The sequence below is a fragment of the Caloenas nicobarica genome, chromosome 19 (assembly GCF_036013445.1).
Source record: "Caloenas nicobarica isolate bCalNic1 chromosome 19, bCalNic1.hap1, whole genome shotgun sequence".
Taxonomy (NCBI): Eukaryota; Metazoa; Chordata; class Aves; order Columbiformes; family Columbidae; genus Caloenas; species Caloenas nicobarica.
This window is the reverse complement of record NC_088263.1, coordinates 7,961,861-7,976,286: the sequence shown is the minus strand read 5'-3', so window position 1 is coordinate 7,976,286 and position 14,426 is coordinate 7,961,861. Positions and strand designations below refer to the sequence as shown.

At 51.3% G+C, this 14,426-nt stretch overlaps 2 protein-coding genes across 2 annotated transcripts; both read right to left on the bottom strand.

The window, feature by feature from the left end:
• Positions 1 to 471: 471 nt before the first annotated feature.
• LOC135996611 (bile salt-activated lipase-like) lies at positions 472 to 4,903 on the bottom strand. The gene is made up of 11 exons (XM_065648734.1): positions 4,838 to 4,903; positions 4,507 to 4,657; positions 4,063 to 4,185; positions 3,522 to 3,719; positions 3,291 to 3,421; positions 2,913 to 3,020; positions 2,591 to 2,708; positions 2,264 to 2,450; positions 1,525 to 1,728; positions 1,111 to 1,308; positions 472 to 676 (listed from the first exon to the last, which is right to left on the bottom strand). The coding sequence occupies exons 1-11, from the start codon at positions 4,901 to 4,903 to the stop codon at positions 472 to 474; spliced, it is 1,689 nt and encodes a 562-aa protein (XP_065504806.1).
• A 3,055-nt stretch (positions 4,904 to 7,958) lies between these two features.
• Positions 7,959 to 12,554, bottom strand: LOC135996588 (bile salt-activated lipase-like). The gene is made up of 11 exons (XM_065648702.1): positions 12,489 to 12,554; positions 12,158 to 12,308; positions 11,602 to 11,724; positions 11,091 to 11,288; positions 10,860 to 10,990; positions 10,482 to 10,589; positions 10,160 to 10,277; positions 9,833 to 10,019; positions 9,094 to 9,297; positions 8,394 to 8,591; positions 7,959 to 8,169 (listed from the first exon to the last, which is right to left on the bottom strand). The coding sequence occupies exons 1-11, from the start codon at positions 12,552 to 12,554 to the stop codon at positions 7,959 to 7,961; spliced, it is 1,695 nt and encodes a 564-aa protein (XP_065504774.1).
• Between the last annotated feature and the right edge of the window lie 1,872 nt (positions 12,555 to 14,426).

Genomic DNA, 14,426 nt, shown 5'->3' with positions numbered 1-14,426 from the left:
CCGGCACTTGTGCCCATAAATGCAGAACAGCCTCCCCCCTGGCGTTATTTTCCCCTTCGACTTTCTGAGCTGGTTTCCGTGCGCCCGTGGCAACAGGTCACCGACTGGTTTGCTTGCGTGTATTACACTGTACTTATTGGAGAGCTGTTTGATGTGAGTGTGGATGTTGATGGTAAGGCGGGGATAACCAGGGGACAGCTTAGGGTTGGCCTGTCCTGCCCGAGGTCACACAGGCAACGAGGACAAACGAACCCCGAGCCGCAGCTCCGTGTGCCGGCAGCTCCACCAGGACGTTGCTCTGCTGTGGACCAGGGAACACGCTTTGCCCAGGGACTGGATGTCGCTTGTTGCCTGACCTTAATATCAGGGAGAAAATCTTGCCATGGCAAAGACAGAGAAGCCAGAACCGCTCAGTTACAAGCAAGACTTTAATGAATTGGGACTGCCTTTAAAAGGTGTTTTTTCTTAGCTTCACAGCAGTTCTACAGTCTGGGAGAGGTCGGCAACCACCGGCAGATTCTGATAGACCGTGTTCCAGTAGGTCACGTACTGGGATCTCAGATGCTGCTGCACAGAGTCGTGGCTTAGGTCACTGTTGATTTCCAGGTAGTAACCACCATCAGTGGTGTAGGCCGGCCAGTAAACCGATACATCTGAGTACCCAGTGTTGGGATCCCTGGGGAAACACAAGAAACAGTTACGCAGTTTTATCAGGGCAGCTTGTGGATGCAGTAAGGTTTGTGGTGTTCGGCAGGGACCCCGTCTGCTCAAGTGAAACTTTTAAGGGAGTGCAAAGAGAGAGTTTGACATTGCGACAAGCGACAGCAATTCTACTGGCTAGGAGCAACTTGAGTCTCCCTCCTCCCTCCCCACTCACATCAGCCCTAGCTGCAGATGGGGACTTAACTCCTGTCTGAGTGCCAGGATTCAGAAACAAACTTCATAATTAAGTTTAAACAGAGTTCACAAGTTCTGAAAAAGCTTCTGCTGTCCCCAGGTGTTCCCCGGATGAGGAAGACCCAGAGCAAACTCCACCCCTGGGAGACACAAAGCCAGGCTCACAGCAGAAGCACTGCAGCGAGCCCCAAATGTGGAAGCGGAATCACTCACCCTGTCCTGGCAAAATTGGTCCAGTAAGCAATCATGGCTCTTGAGAGCCTCCTGTGCTTGGGCCAGTAGCCCAGGGGAGTGGATAAGGGTTTCCCAAACACGTACTGCAGGTCGTCAGCATGGTCTGCCCCTATCCACTGTGGGTAGACAGGCATTCGGCAGTGCTGGGAGAACAAGTAGCTGTACGTCTTGCCAGTCCTGGGGAAACAAAATAGGCTTGCTGAGTGGCTTTAAAAAAAATTCCTAGCGTGACACCACTGCAGAATTAGAGAAATACTGGATGTATGAGCCACATATAAGCGTGTACTCAGTACTAAAACACCTGCCTCGTTCCAGGTTAGCCCCCTGTGCTAGAAAAGTAGCATTTCAGCCCCCAGGCAGGCTTTGGGCTCCTGCCAGGGCAGAGCTGCTCACCGGGCATGCTGCACATGCATATTCAGTGTCCACTGCGTGGGAATCAGGAAGATATAGTCAGTAGCCAAAGCCACCACTGTCTTCTTCATGACCTCCTGGTCTGGGTTGCTGCCCCACGCTTGTGTGTAGAGATTGTACGTCTCAGTGGCTCCAAGCTCGCCCTTGTCCGCAGTGAGTCCTCTGACCAAATTATAGACCTCATCCCTGAAAAGACAGGTAGTATCAAGTGATTAAAGACTGGAACCTTCCAGTAGGGCAGGACTCATGGAAATGGATCCCAGTCCCCACCTATGGCCACATCCAACCCTGCGGTGGGCAATGATCTGGTGGAAATAAAACCCGGGATTTCAGTCCAGGTCTTAGATGGTGGGCATGTGCTTCCCAGGCTCCTCAGCAGAACAGCTTGCGGCCAAACTGGTCACAAGCTCCTTTCGTCCCCAAAGAGGAGTCTTACAGGGCAGGTGCACAGCACATCTGGCATGTACCTGCTCTGGACAAGCCTATCACTGGTGCTGAGATCAGGAGCACCTTCGAGGTCGATGGGGAGGCTTCCCCAGTAGCTGGTCCTTTCTCTTGAAGGCCATGGACTTGGCAGCATATGCCAGAGGCAGCCTGGCTTGGCATGACATCGTGTTTTGAAGGTCGTGCCCTGTCCACTCAGGTCTGAGTCTGCGGAGTTTGGGGCACATTAAAGATAAGGTTCCTCCTGTTAAGGGTTTTAGGAGCATTCCTCACTTACGCAGTGATTTTCACAAGTGGGCGGTTGATAGCAGGCATATCAATGGCAGCAAAGAAGTGTCCATCCATGTTGTTGACCCCAACAAGGTAGTCAATGTCAGCAGCATTGGCAAAGAGGTTCTCTGGCATGTCTGGGAGGAAGTCTCCATCGACAACAGGAGTAAAGGCGAGTGTGTGAACCAGGGGAACTGCAGCAGGAGACAAATCCAGAGTCCATTAGAAGCTGAGCGAAGACAGAAGCATGACCTGGCATATCGCAAGGCTTAACGAACTGTAGAGAGCACAGGCTGAGTGCGTGTGGGACCACAGGATGGCCCCGGGGACTTACCGGGCAGGTCGACCAGCTCCAGGTGGTAGGCCAGTGTCACGGCTTCGGGGTCAGTGACGCGCAGGCAGTTGGCCAAGGCAGCGGTGTCGTCCGTGCGGCAGCCCACCTTTTCTCCAATCTGCAGGAGGAGACAGACAGAAACCTCCCAGCATCACCCTCCAAAGCCAGGCTTTGTTCCTGCCTTCACTGGGGCAGAATTTGATTTCAATCTCAAAGCCGTGTGTATCCACAGGGCTCCTGCCAAATCCCTTGCTAGTTGTGCTCTTCTTTAGGGAATTACCTCTTGGTTTTCCCATTCCCTCAGGCAAGACTTGCACGTTACCTTTTTAGCCCAGGACAGAGGGTCCTTCTGGATGGCCCAGCTGCACAGAGCGACACCGCTCTGGCTGATGGCCCTCTTGAACAATCCTGCGTTCTTTGGGCTCAGCATCTGTGGTGCATAAGAAAAACAAAGGGGTTTCAGGTATGAAATCTTGAACAGACCAGCGCCTGCCAGACCTGGCCAGTCTCCTCAGAGCTTGTGCATCTGACCCACGGAAGCTGCCGGCTCTCGTGCTGTGAACAGTATCAGCAGTTCAAGTTAAAAGGCCATAAAGTGAGGAGCAGAGTAGGTGGACATGGCAAATAAGTGCTGTTTCACAGGAGGGTGCAAAAGCGAGGACATGTGCCTGCAACAGAGGAACCAACAAGGACAACACACCTGCAGAGAGACACTGACAGCACCGGCTGATTCCCCAAAGATGGTGATGTTATCTGGGTCACCCCCAAAGGCCTGGATGTTCCTCTTCACCCAGGCAATAGCCATGTGCTGGTCCTTCAGCCCGTAGTTCCCTGAGCAACAGAGAGCACCCGCCATTGAGCAAGGGCACAACAAAGCTGACACACCGGGGACCCGGGACAGGCTCCCCTGAACAGGCAGCAGCTACAGTACCTGGCAGGTTTGCATCCCCGGTGCTCAGGAAGCCAAGGGGCCCCAGACGATAGTTGATGGTCACCACGATCACATTTCCCCGTACAGCAATCTCCTCACCATCATAGAGGTAGTTATTGAGAAAGTTGGGTCCCTGACCCCCTCCAAAAAGGAAGGCACCGCCGTAGATCCAGATCATCACCGGCAGGTTGGTAGAGACTGGGAGAATAGGAGGAAGAGCAGTGTGAGCCACAGCATAGCTGGAAGGTGCTGCCCATCCATGCCCGTACTCACTCACTGAGCATGACTCCACCTGGGTATGACCAAACAGGATGCTTTCAATAGCCTATGGCCAAGAAAAGCCACGCTCCGTACAAGAGGCTGAAACTCCCAACAGGCTGCAGCTGCAGGACACTGGTTGACATGGCTCCCACCCTTCCCTCTGCAAATTAGGGCTCCTGTAGTTGCCCACTATGGAGATGCAGTTACTGTGAGAAGCTCCAGAGCAATTTGGTCACAAAAGGCAAATGAGAATCTCCCCATGTCTCTGCCAAGCACATACCCTCTTTCCTCCCTTGAGGGATCCAGATGTTCAGGTAGAGACAGTCCTCACTCCCACGGACATCAGTTTGTGTAAGTGTCGCCTGCAAGCAGCGCTTTTGGTATTCTGTTGCCTTCAGTGTTCCTGAGAGGAGAGACAGCAGGTCCTAGTTAGAGACATCAAGTCTTTGGTTGCAAGCTCTCTGTCCATCCGTCTGGTCCTCTGTGGGCCCAGTGAGTAGCAAAGCCTGCCCAGCCACTGGGACCAGTCTGAGGGAGTGACAAAGTGGGACCCTTTTCCATGTGGACTATCTCGGGACACCCGAAACATGGTGAGGGGAGATGCAGGTGCTGCTTAGGCGATGAAAGCAGGCAACAACTCTTTGGGCTTGTCAAGAAAGGACTAAAGAGAGAGAGATGTGAGTAGAAAACCCCAAACCACAGGTGTCCAAAAGCTGGATCTTACCCTCCCAGCCAGGATGAGGTTGGGGGTCTTCCAGTCTCTTTGGAGGGGCAGCAAAGGGGATCCCTCTGAAGATGTCGATGTAGCCACTGAAGAGTCCCAGTCTTTTGTTTTCGCCTTCCACAAAACCACCCTCGGTGTACACGACACCCAGCTGCATGTGATATCATTGAGAAGAGAAAATCCATTGCACAGTCCTTCATGCCTCTGGCTTCCCATGTTTCCCACCTGCACATTTTGCCCTGCCCAGTCCCCCAGATGGACGGACTTGCAGCCCCCCTTCTCCAGCCACCTCCTTGGACCCTTGTGCAAAGCCCACAGCTTTTGTACTTACGGTTGCAGCCCACGCTACCCCGAGGTAGGAGCACAAGGCAAAGCACAGGATCTGCCAGCGAGCCATGGTGAGTGCACACCAGAGAGCCCTTCACGAACTGCAGACATTCGTATATATAGCCTGGAATGCGTCTATGTGTCACTGTGTGAGACCCCTGCAGGTGTTGTTTTTGTGGGCTGGAAGCCAAACCTGAGAAAATATCTCAATCTAATAAACTTCACAGAACAGAAAAAATGCTAAAGCCTTGAGAAGCCTCATACAAGTGCAGAATGCTGAAATAATATTAAACCATGCATTAGAGCATATTATCAGCAGCTAATGAGAAACCTTGCACACGTAACACGCTGGGAATGGGCAAGACTAAGAAAATGCCAGCAGATCCTTAATTTCAGTGACTGGGTGGTAAGAATCCAGCCAGCAAAGGCAGACTAATGGCCAGGCTCTGTGGACCCATTGCCCGCGTCCTTCCATCCTTGATATTTACTGGGGGTGTCAAAATGCAATTGAGAAGTGCATCAGCTACTGAGAACAATACACACTACATGCTGCAGAAAGGAATTACTCACTGCAGAATTTCTTCATTTTCACTCCCATCAGAAGGCTTGAAGTCTTCTTCCTCCTAAATTCTTTTTCAGAGCACAGGCAACTTTAAGGAAGACAATTTCAGAGCTCCAGGTGGCATTTCAGGTATGTCCTGACATGATGTTCTCATGCCTTGACTAAATTTTTATCCCATCCATCATTTCAAGGGGACCTGCGGCTGTTCAGAATGCCAAATATTCCTGTATCCCTGGCAGAATATGCCAGTGCAGCCCTTTTTATTTGATAGATAAGAGAGCAGAAAAAGCAAATGTGTATTTAGCTAATGGCATGGCAGCTGATATCGAACAGGAGTGGAACCCAAAGGCCTGCATTCACGTTCCAGGCCTAATTACACAGGCCCATATCTTACTATTAAGAAGGTTAAACAGAAAACAGAATCACAAAACCCTCAGAGAAACCAGCAGTAGTTACAGCAGTTTTTGACAAGGTCTGCATGCCCCAGTATAGTCCTCAGCCCAGCTAAGAGTAAGGCACATAACTTCCTCAGCTCTTCCTCCACCTTTTTATCCACAGAGTTGGTGCACAATTTCTTCCAGGTCTGTACAGCAGCATCCAGGGGTTTAGTGGGGATTTCTTCACCATCGAAGTTCACAAAGATAGCGTTGTGTGAGCGACAGGCCCTGCTGAGGCCAATGAGGTTCTCACCAGACACCTGGGGATTGTTGTATCCCTCCCTAAGAAAGAGGAAAGGATCGGGTTTGCTTTCTGCCTGTGGCACACACGGACTTGGGGCCTTCACGGGAACATTTGAAAATGGAAGTTTGTGCTCCAGACTTTGGAAGAGAAGGGACTCAGCCATGTGAGCGGCGGGTTGCTTTACCTCTGGCCCCCCCTCCCTATGGGGTTTGGAATCACGTACTGGTACCATAAAGGACTCTTGTGACACCACTGAGGAAATAAAATTTAAATTTAAACGCCCTGCAAAGCTACATCCAGTTGCACAATGGCAGAGGTCCCCTCTACTATCTGACAGAAAACCCTCAGGCAGTTGGCTACTGATTTCTATGAAATGCATTTGCTGCACAAAAGGTTTCACCCTCTGCATTTGCTCTGCTGTAGTTTCTGCAGCTCAGCAGGGTACAGGGACAAGGTGAGATGGAAATGCAGGTATTAATTCAATCTAGAAATAGGAGCTTTTTTTTTTTTAAATGTGCAGATGAAGGACAACAGTGAGAAAACAGAAGATGTTTCTTGTGGGAGATCTGACAGATTGTTCTTCTGGAAAAACCAACTGGGGCCAGAAGGGAACAGGTCACAGGAACATTTGGCATCGGCTCCTGTGCACTCTCCCTCAGCTGCAGCCCGCTGGAAGCAGCAGAAAGCCGGGCTCACTGCACCCCACGCTGCCTGGAGCGTGCTGGGGAGGCAGACATCTTCACCACATCACCAGGTCCCCTCCTCAGGTGTGTTTTTGCTGAGGTTTCTGCTGTCCAGGCAATTTCTCAAGTGTGCCTGCCTCTGTTGTTCCGAATTAAAAGGGATAAAACAGAACAGGGCAGCAGCTTAAACAGGTGACATACATGAAGGAGGCATGTAGTGCTGCTCTGATGCTTCAAGAGCACAGATCCTATGACACCACTCAAGTCAGAATGGATTGGGGGCATCTTCAAGTGATGAAAAAGAAATAAAATCTTAACTTGAAGATGTGTCTGCTAGAGGAATCTATCAAACCAGAAAAAAATTTCACTGCCTCTCCATTCCAGAACCAACACAGCTATTTACTACATTGTGAGAAAGGGTACTAACCGGATCAAGTGCACCTTCAGTAAGTTTGCAAATGACACCAAGTTGGGTGGGAGTGTTGATCTGCTGGAGGGCAGGAAGGCTTTTAGAGGGATCTTAAGTGGCTGGATTGATGGGCTGAGGCCAGTTGTCTGAGGTTCAACAAGGCCAAGTGCCGGGTCCTGCACTTGGGTCACAACAACCCCATGAACACTCCGGGCTCAGGGAAGAGCGGCTGGAAAGTTCCCAATGGAAAAGGAGCTGGGGGTGTTGGTGGCAGCGGCTGGACATGAGCCAGCGTGTGCCCAGGCGGCCAAGAGGCCACCAGCATCCTGGCTGGTACCAGCTCTGGTGTGGCCAGCAGGCCCAGGGCAGTGACCGTCCCCTGTCCTGGGCTCTGGGGAGGCCAAACCTCGAATCCTGGGGTCAGTTTTGGGCCCCTCACGACAAGAAAGGCCTTGAGGTGCTGGAGCGAGTTGAGAGAAGGGAACAGAGCTGGGAAGGGGCTGGAGCACAAGTGTGATGGGAGCGGCTGAGGGAGCTGGGGGTTCAGCTGGAGAACAGGACCTGAGGGGAGACCTTCTGATCTCTGACCTGCCTGAAAGGAATCTCTTCTCCTAAATAACAAGTGACAGGACAAGAGGGAACACGCTTTGCCCAGGGACTGGATGTCGCTTGTTGCCTGACCTTAATATCAGGGAGAAAATCTTGCCATGGCAAAGACAGAGAAGCCAGAACCGCTCAGTTACAAGCAAGACTTTAATGAATTGGGACTGCCTTTAAAAGGTGTTTTTTCTTAGCTCCACAGCAGTTCCACAGTCTGGGAGAGGTCGGCAACCACTGGCAGATTCTGATAGACCGTGTTCCAGTAGGTCACGTACTGGGATCTCAGATGCTGCTGCACAGAGTCGTGGCTTAGGTCGCTGTTGATTTCCAGGTAGTAACCACCATCAGTGGTGTAGGCCGGCCAGTAAACCGATACATCTGAGTACCCAGTGTTGGGATCCCTGGGGAAACACAAGAAACAGTTAACGCAGTTTTATCAGGGCAGCTTGTGGATGCAGTAAGGTTTGTGGTGTTCGGCAGGGACTCCATGTGCTCAAGTGAGGCTTTAAGGGAGTGCACAGACAGAGGACATCCTGATTTTGGGAACTGCTCCGAGCAGTTAATAGGCAAAGCAGCAGGGTGAAGCACTGCAGCAAGCCCCAAATATGGAACCGAAATCACTCACCCTGTCTTGGCAAAATTGGTCCAGTAAGCAATCATGGCTTTTGAGAGTTTCCTGTGCTTGGGCCAGTAGCCCAGGGGAGTGGATAAGGGTTTCCCAAACATGTACTGCACGTCATCCATATGGTCTGCCCCTACCCAGTCTGGGTAGAGGGGCATTCGGGATGGCTGGGAGAACAAGTAGCTGTATGTCTTGCCAGTCCTGTGGAAATAAAATAAACTTGATATATCGCTGCAAGTGGAGAGCAGAGAAAGGGGTGCAGATTCATAACCATGCTCCAAATACTATCAGAGCCAGAGATTCAGCCCTGGAAGGGGCTCCCTTGCATCTAAGAGGTGCTCTCAGTAGAAAACCTCCTTTTATCTGGTAATTTTAATCTCCCATTTCTGATTCTCACACTACCCTTCATTATCATCCAACTGCCATGTCTTGTGGCATCAAACATTGCTAGGATGAAGTCTGAAGTTTTAAGGAGCAAAAACTTGTTTTAACGGGAATTTAAAACAAATTCCTAGCTTGACTGCCCTGTAACATTAGAGAAATAGTGGATGTATGAGCCACATGTATGTGTATACTCGGTACCAAAACAGCTGCCTCCTTCCAGTTCAGACCACTTAACATGCTCCTCAGCCCCCTGTGCTGGAAACAGAGTGTTTTGGCCCCCAGGCAGGCTTTGGGCTCCTGCCAGGGCCGAGCTGCTCACCGGGCATGCTGCACGTGCATATTCAGTGTCCACTGCGTGGGAATCAGGAAGATATAGTCAGTAGCCAAAGCCACCACTGTCTTCTTCATGACCTCCTGGTCTGGGTTGCTGCCCCACGCTTGTGTGTAGAGATTGTACGTCTCAGTGGCTCCAAGCTCGCCCCTGTCCACAGTGAGTCCTCTGACCAAATTATAGACCTCGTCCCTGAAAAGACAGGTAGTATCAAGTGATTAAAGACTGGAACCTTCCAGTAGGGCAGGACTCATGGAAATGGATCCCAGTCCCCACCGATGGCCACATCCAACCCTGCGGTGGGCAATGATCTGGTGGAAATAAAACCCGGGATTTCAGTCCAGGTCTTAGATGGTGGGCATGTGCTTCCCAGGCTCCTCAGCAGAACAGCTTGTGGCCAAACTGGTCACAAGCTCCTTTCGCCCCCAAAGAGGAGTCTTACGGGGCAGGTGCACAGCACGTCTGGCATGTACCTGCTCTGGACAAGCCTATCACTGGTGCTGAGATCAGGAGCACCTTCGAGGTCGATGGGGAGGCTTCCCCAGTAGCTGGTCCTTTCTCTTGAAGGCCATGGACTTGGCAGCATATGCCAGAGGCAGCCTGGCTTGGCATGACATCGTGTTTTGAAGGTCGTGCCCTGTCCACTCAGGTCTGAGTCTGCGGAGTTTGGGGCACATTAAAGATAAGGTTCCTCCTGTTAAGGGTTTTAGGAGCATTCCTCACTTACGCAGTGATTTTCACAAGTGGGCGGTTGATAGCAGGCATATCAACGGCAGCAAAGAAGTGTCCATCCATGTTGTTGACCCCAACAAGGTAGTCAATGTCAGCAGCATTGGCAAAGAGGTTCTCTGGCATGTCTGGGAGGAAGTCTCCATCGACAACAGGCGTTAAAGCGAGTGTGTGAACCAGGGGAACTGCAGCAGGAGACAAATCCAGAGTCCATTAGAAGCTGAGCAAAGACAGATGCGTGACCTGGCATATCGCAAGGCTTAATGAACTGTAGAGAGCACAGGCTGAGTGCGTGTGGGACCACAGGATGGCCCCGGGGACTTACCGGGCAGGTCGACCAGCTCCAGGTGGTAGGCCAGTGTCACGGCTTCGGGGTCAGTGATGCGCAGGCAGTTGGCCAAGGCAGCGGTGTCATCCGTGCGGCAGCCCACCTTTTCTCCAATCTGCAGGAGGAGACAGACAGAAACCTCCCAGCATCACCCTCCAAAGCCAGGCTTTGTTCCTGCCTTCACTGGGGCAGAATTTGATTTCAATCTCAAAGCCGTGTGTATCCACAGGGCTCCTGCCAAATCCCTTGCTAGTTGTGCTCTTCTTTAGGGAATCACCTCTTGGTTTTCCCATTCCCTCAGGCAAGACTTGCACGTTACCTTTTTAGCCCAGGACAGAGGGTCCTTCTGGATGGCCCAGCTGCACAGAGCGACACCGCTCTGGCTGATGGCCCTCTTGAACAATCCTGTGTTCTTTGGGCTCAGCATCTGTGGTGCATAAGAAAAACAAAGGGGTTTCAGGTATGAAATCTTGAACAGACCAGCGCCTGCCAGACCTGGCCAGTCTCCTCAGAGCTTGTGCATCTGACCCGCGGAAGCTGCCGGCTCTCGTGCTGTGAACAGTATCAGCAGTTCAAGTTAAAAGGCCATAAAGTGAGGAGCAGAGTAGGTGGACATGGCAAGTGAGTGCTGTTTCACAGGAGGGTGCAAAAGCGAGGACACGTGCCTGCAACAGAGGAACCAACAAGGACAACACACCTGCAGAGAGACACTGACAGCACCGGCTGATTCCCCAAAGATGGTGATGTTATCTGGGTCACCCCCAAAGGCCTGGATGTTCCTCTTCACCCAGGCAATAGCCATGTGCTGGTCCTTCAGCCCGTAGTTCCCTGAGCAACAGAGAGCACCCGCCATTGAGCAAGGGCACAACAAAGCTGACACACCGGGGACCCGGGACAGGCTCCCCTGAACAGGCAGCAGCTACAGTACCTGGCAGGTTTGCATCCCCGGTGCTCAGGAAGCCAAGGGGCCCCAGACGATAGTTGATGGTCACCACGATCACATTTCCCCGTACAGCAATCTCCTCACCATCATAGAGGTAGTTATTGAAAAAGGTGGGTCCCTGACCCCCTCCAAAAAGGAAGGCACCGCCGTAGATCCAGATCATCACCGGCAGGTTGGTAGAGACTGGGAGAATAGGAGGAAGAGCAGTGTGAGCCACAGCATAGCTGGAAGGTGCTGCCCATCCATCCCCGTACCCACCAGACAGGATGCTTTCAATAGCCTATGGCCAAGAAAAGCCACGCTCCGTACAAGAGGCTGAAACTCCCAACAGGCTGCAGCTGCAGGACGCTGGTTGACATGGCTCCCACCCTTCCCTCTGCAAATTAGCGCTCCTGCAGTTGCCCATTATGGGGACACAGTTGCTGAGAGACAGTCCAGAGCAATTTGGCCACAAAAAGCAAATGAGAATCTCCCCAGGTCTCTGCCAAGAACATACCCTCTTTCCTCCCTTGAGGGATCCAGATGTTCAGGTAGAGACAGTCCTCACTCCCACGGACATCAGTTTGTGTAAGTGTCGCCTGCAAGCAGCGCTTTTGGTATTCTGTTGCCTTCAGTGTTCCTGAGAGGAGAGACAGCAGGCCCTAGTTAGGGGCATCAATTCCATTCTTTGGTTGCAACCTCTCTGTCCACCCATCTGGTCATCTGTGGGTCCAGTGCAGAGGCAGTAAAGCCTCCCCAGCCACTGGGACCAGTCTGAGGGAGTGACAAAGTGGGACCCTTTTCCATGTGGACTATCTTGGGACACCCGAAACATGGTGAGGGGAGATGCAGGTGTCGTGTTTTGGTTTTGTTACTTAATGTGGTTGCTTGAGTGGCTTGGGGACACTTAGACATGGATTGCCATACTCACCGTGAAACTAAAAGCTTTTTCTTGGTGCTGCTTAGGAGATGAAAGCAGGCAACAACTCTTTGGACTTGTCAAGAAAGGACTAAAGAGAGAGAGATGTGAGTAGAAAACCCCAAACCACAGGTGTCCAAAAGCTGGATCTTACCCTCCCAGCCAGGATGAGGTTGGGGGTCTTCCAGTCTCTTTGGAGGGGCAGCAAAGGGGATCCCTTTGAAGATGTCGATGTAGCCACTGAAGAGTCCCAGTCTTTTGTTTTCGCCTTCCACAAAACCACCCTCGGTGTACACGACACCCAGCTGCATGTGATATCATTGAGAAGAGAAAATCCATTGCACAGTCCTTCATGCCTCTGGCTTCCCATGTTTCCCACCTGCACATTTTGCCCTGCCCAGTCCCCCAGATGGACGGACTTGCAGCCCCCCTTCTCCAGCCACCTCCTTGGACCCTTGTGCAAAGCCCACAGCTTTTGTACTTACGGTTGCAGCCCACGCTACCCCGAGGTAGGAGCACAAGGCAAAGCACAGGATCTGCCAGCGAGCCATGGTGAGCGCACACCGGAGAGGCTGTCCTCACCTACAGCCCTATGTGTATATATAGCCTGGAGTGCAGCTGTGCATCAATGCCACGACCTTGTCTTGGCTCTAAGGTAAACCAGGGTAGCCTCTACACACTTGGCCTTTAGGGGGCTGAGGCCAAACCATGGCTGAGGTAACTGGCATCACTGTGTGATACCCTTGCAGTTGTTGCTTTTGTGAGCTGAAGGTCAAACCTAAGGAAATATCTCAGTCTAACAAAACTCCAGAGAACAGAAAAAATGCTAAAGCCTTGAGAAGCCTCATACAAGTGCAGAAGGCTGAAGCAATATTAAACCATGCATTAGATATGCTTTCTGACTGTGACAAACGTGGACTTGGGGCCTTCATGGAAACATGTGAAAATGGAAGTTTGTGCTCCAGATTTTGGAAAAGAGGGGGCTCAGCCATGTGAGCAGTGGGTTGCTTTACCTCTAGCCCCACCTCCCTATGGATTTTGGAGTCACATACTGGTACCATAAAAGACCCCTGCAATATCACTGAAGAAATAAAATTTAAATTAAAAACCCCTGCAAAGCTACATCCAGTTGCACAATGGCAGAGGTCCCCTCTACTATCTGACAGAAAACCCTCAGGCAGTTGGCTACTGATTTCTATGAAATGCATTTGCTGCACAAAAGGTTTCACCCTCTGCATTTGCTCTGCTGTAGTTTCTGCAGCTCAGCAGGGTACAGGGACAAGGTGAGATGGAAATGCAGGTATTAATTCAATCTAGAAATAGGAGCTTTTTTTTTTTTAAATGTGCAGATGAAGGACAACAGTGAGAAAACAGAAGATGTTTCTTGTGGGAGATCTGACAGATTGTTCTTCTGGAAAAACCAACTGGGGCCAGAAGGGAACAGGTCACAGGAACATTTGGCATCGGCTCCTGTGCACTCTCCCTCAGCTGCAGCCCGCTGGAAGCAGCAGAAAGCCGGGCTCACTGCACCCCACGCTGCCTGGAGCGTGCTGGGGAGGCAGACATCTTCACCACATCACCAGGTCCCCTCCTCAGGTGTGTTTTTGCTGAGGTTTCTGCTCTCCAGGCAATTTCTCAAGTGTGCCTGCCTCTGTTGTTCCGAATTAAAAGGGATAAAACAGAACAGGGCAGCAGCTTAAACAGATGAAGTTTTCCATCCCATCTCCACCACATGCTGGGGATGGATCCTGCACAGCTGAGCCCGCTCCCCACACAGAGACCTGGAGTCAGGGTTGGTGACACGTCTGTACTTGTGCGTGTTCACGTGTTGGTGTTACAGGCACAGGATGGGCCATGGGTCTGTTCGTTTCATGGGAACTCCAGGACAGGGCTGAATCAGAACCTCCAGCCCCAAATAACCAGGAGCCATGAGCCAGCCTCCCTCCCAAAAGTGCTGAGCCTGGCTTAGAGATTGCGATTTTAACTAAAATAATTATCTATCGCTGTTTTCAGCCTGTAGGGTGCAGCAGTACCGCATTTTCAGTTTATAAACTATAATCCCCTTGGCTCTGCTGCTGGAGCTCTAAGAACACACCTGATTATTGTTACACTTGGGATGAGTCCCCCAAACCTGTGAGAACAGGTGACATCACTACAGAAGGAAATGCTTTAAAAGTAGACAGCTTACATATGGTTTACACAGCATTAATTCCTTGGGAGAGCTTGGGGGTAGGTCATCTGGCTGGTGCTGTGGTTGCATCTTTTGTGTTTCCTAGGGAAGAGCAGGAGGCACTGTGGGTACATACACCCAAACCCTGCGCCCTCTGGGAGCCCTCGGAGAGGGACAAGGAGGTTTTGTGAGCTAGAAGTTGTTGTTGGGGTGAATACTGAAATATTCACAGAGCATATACAAACCCATAGCA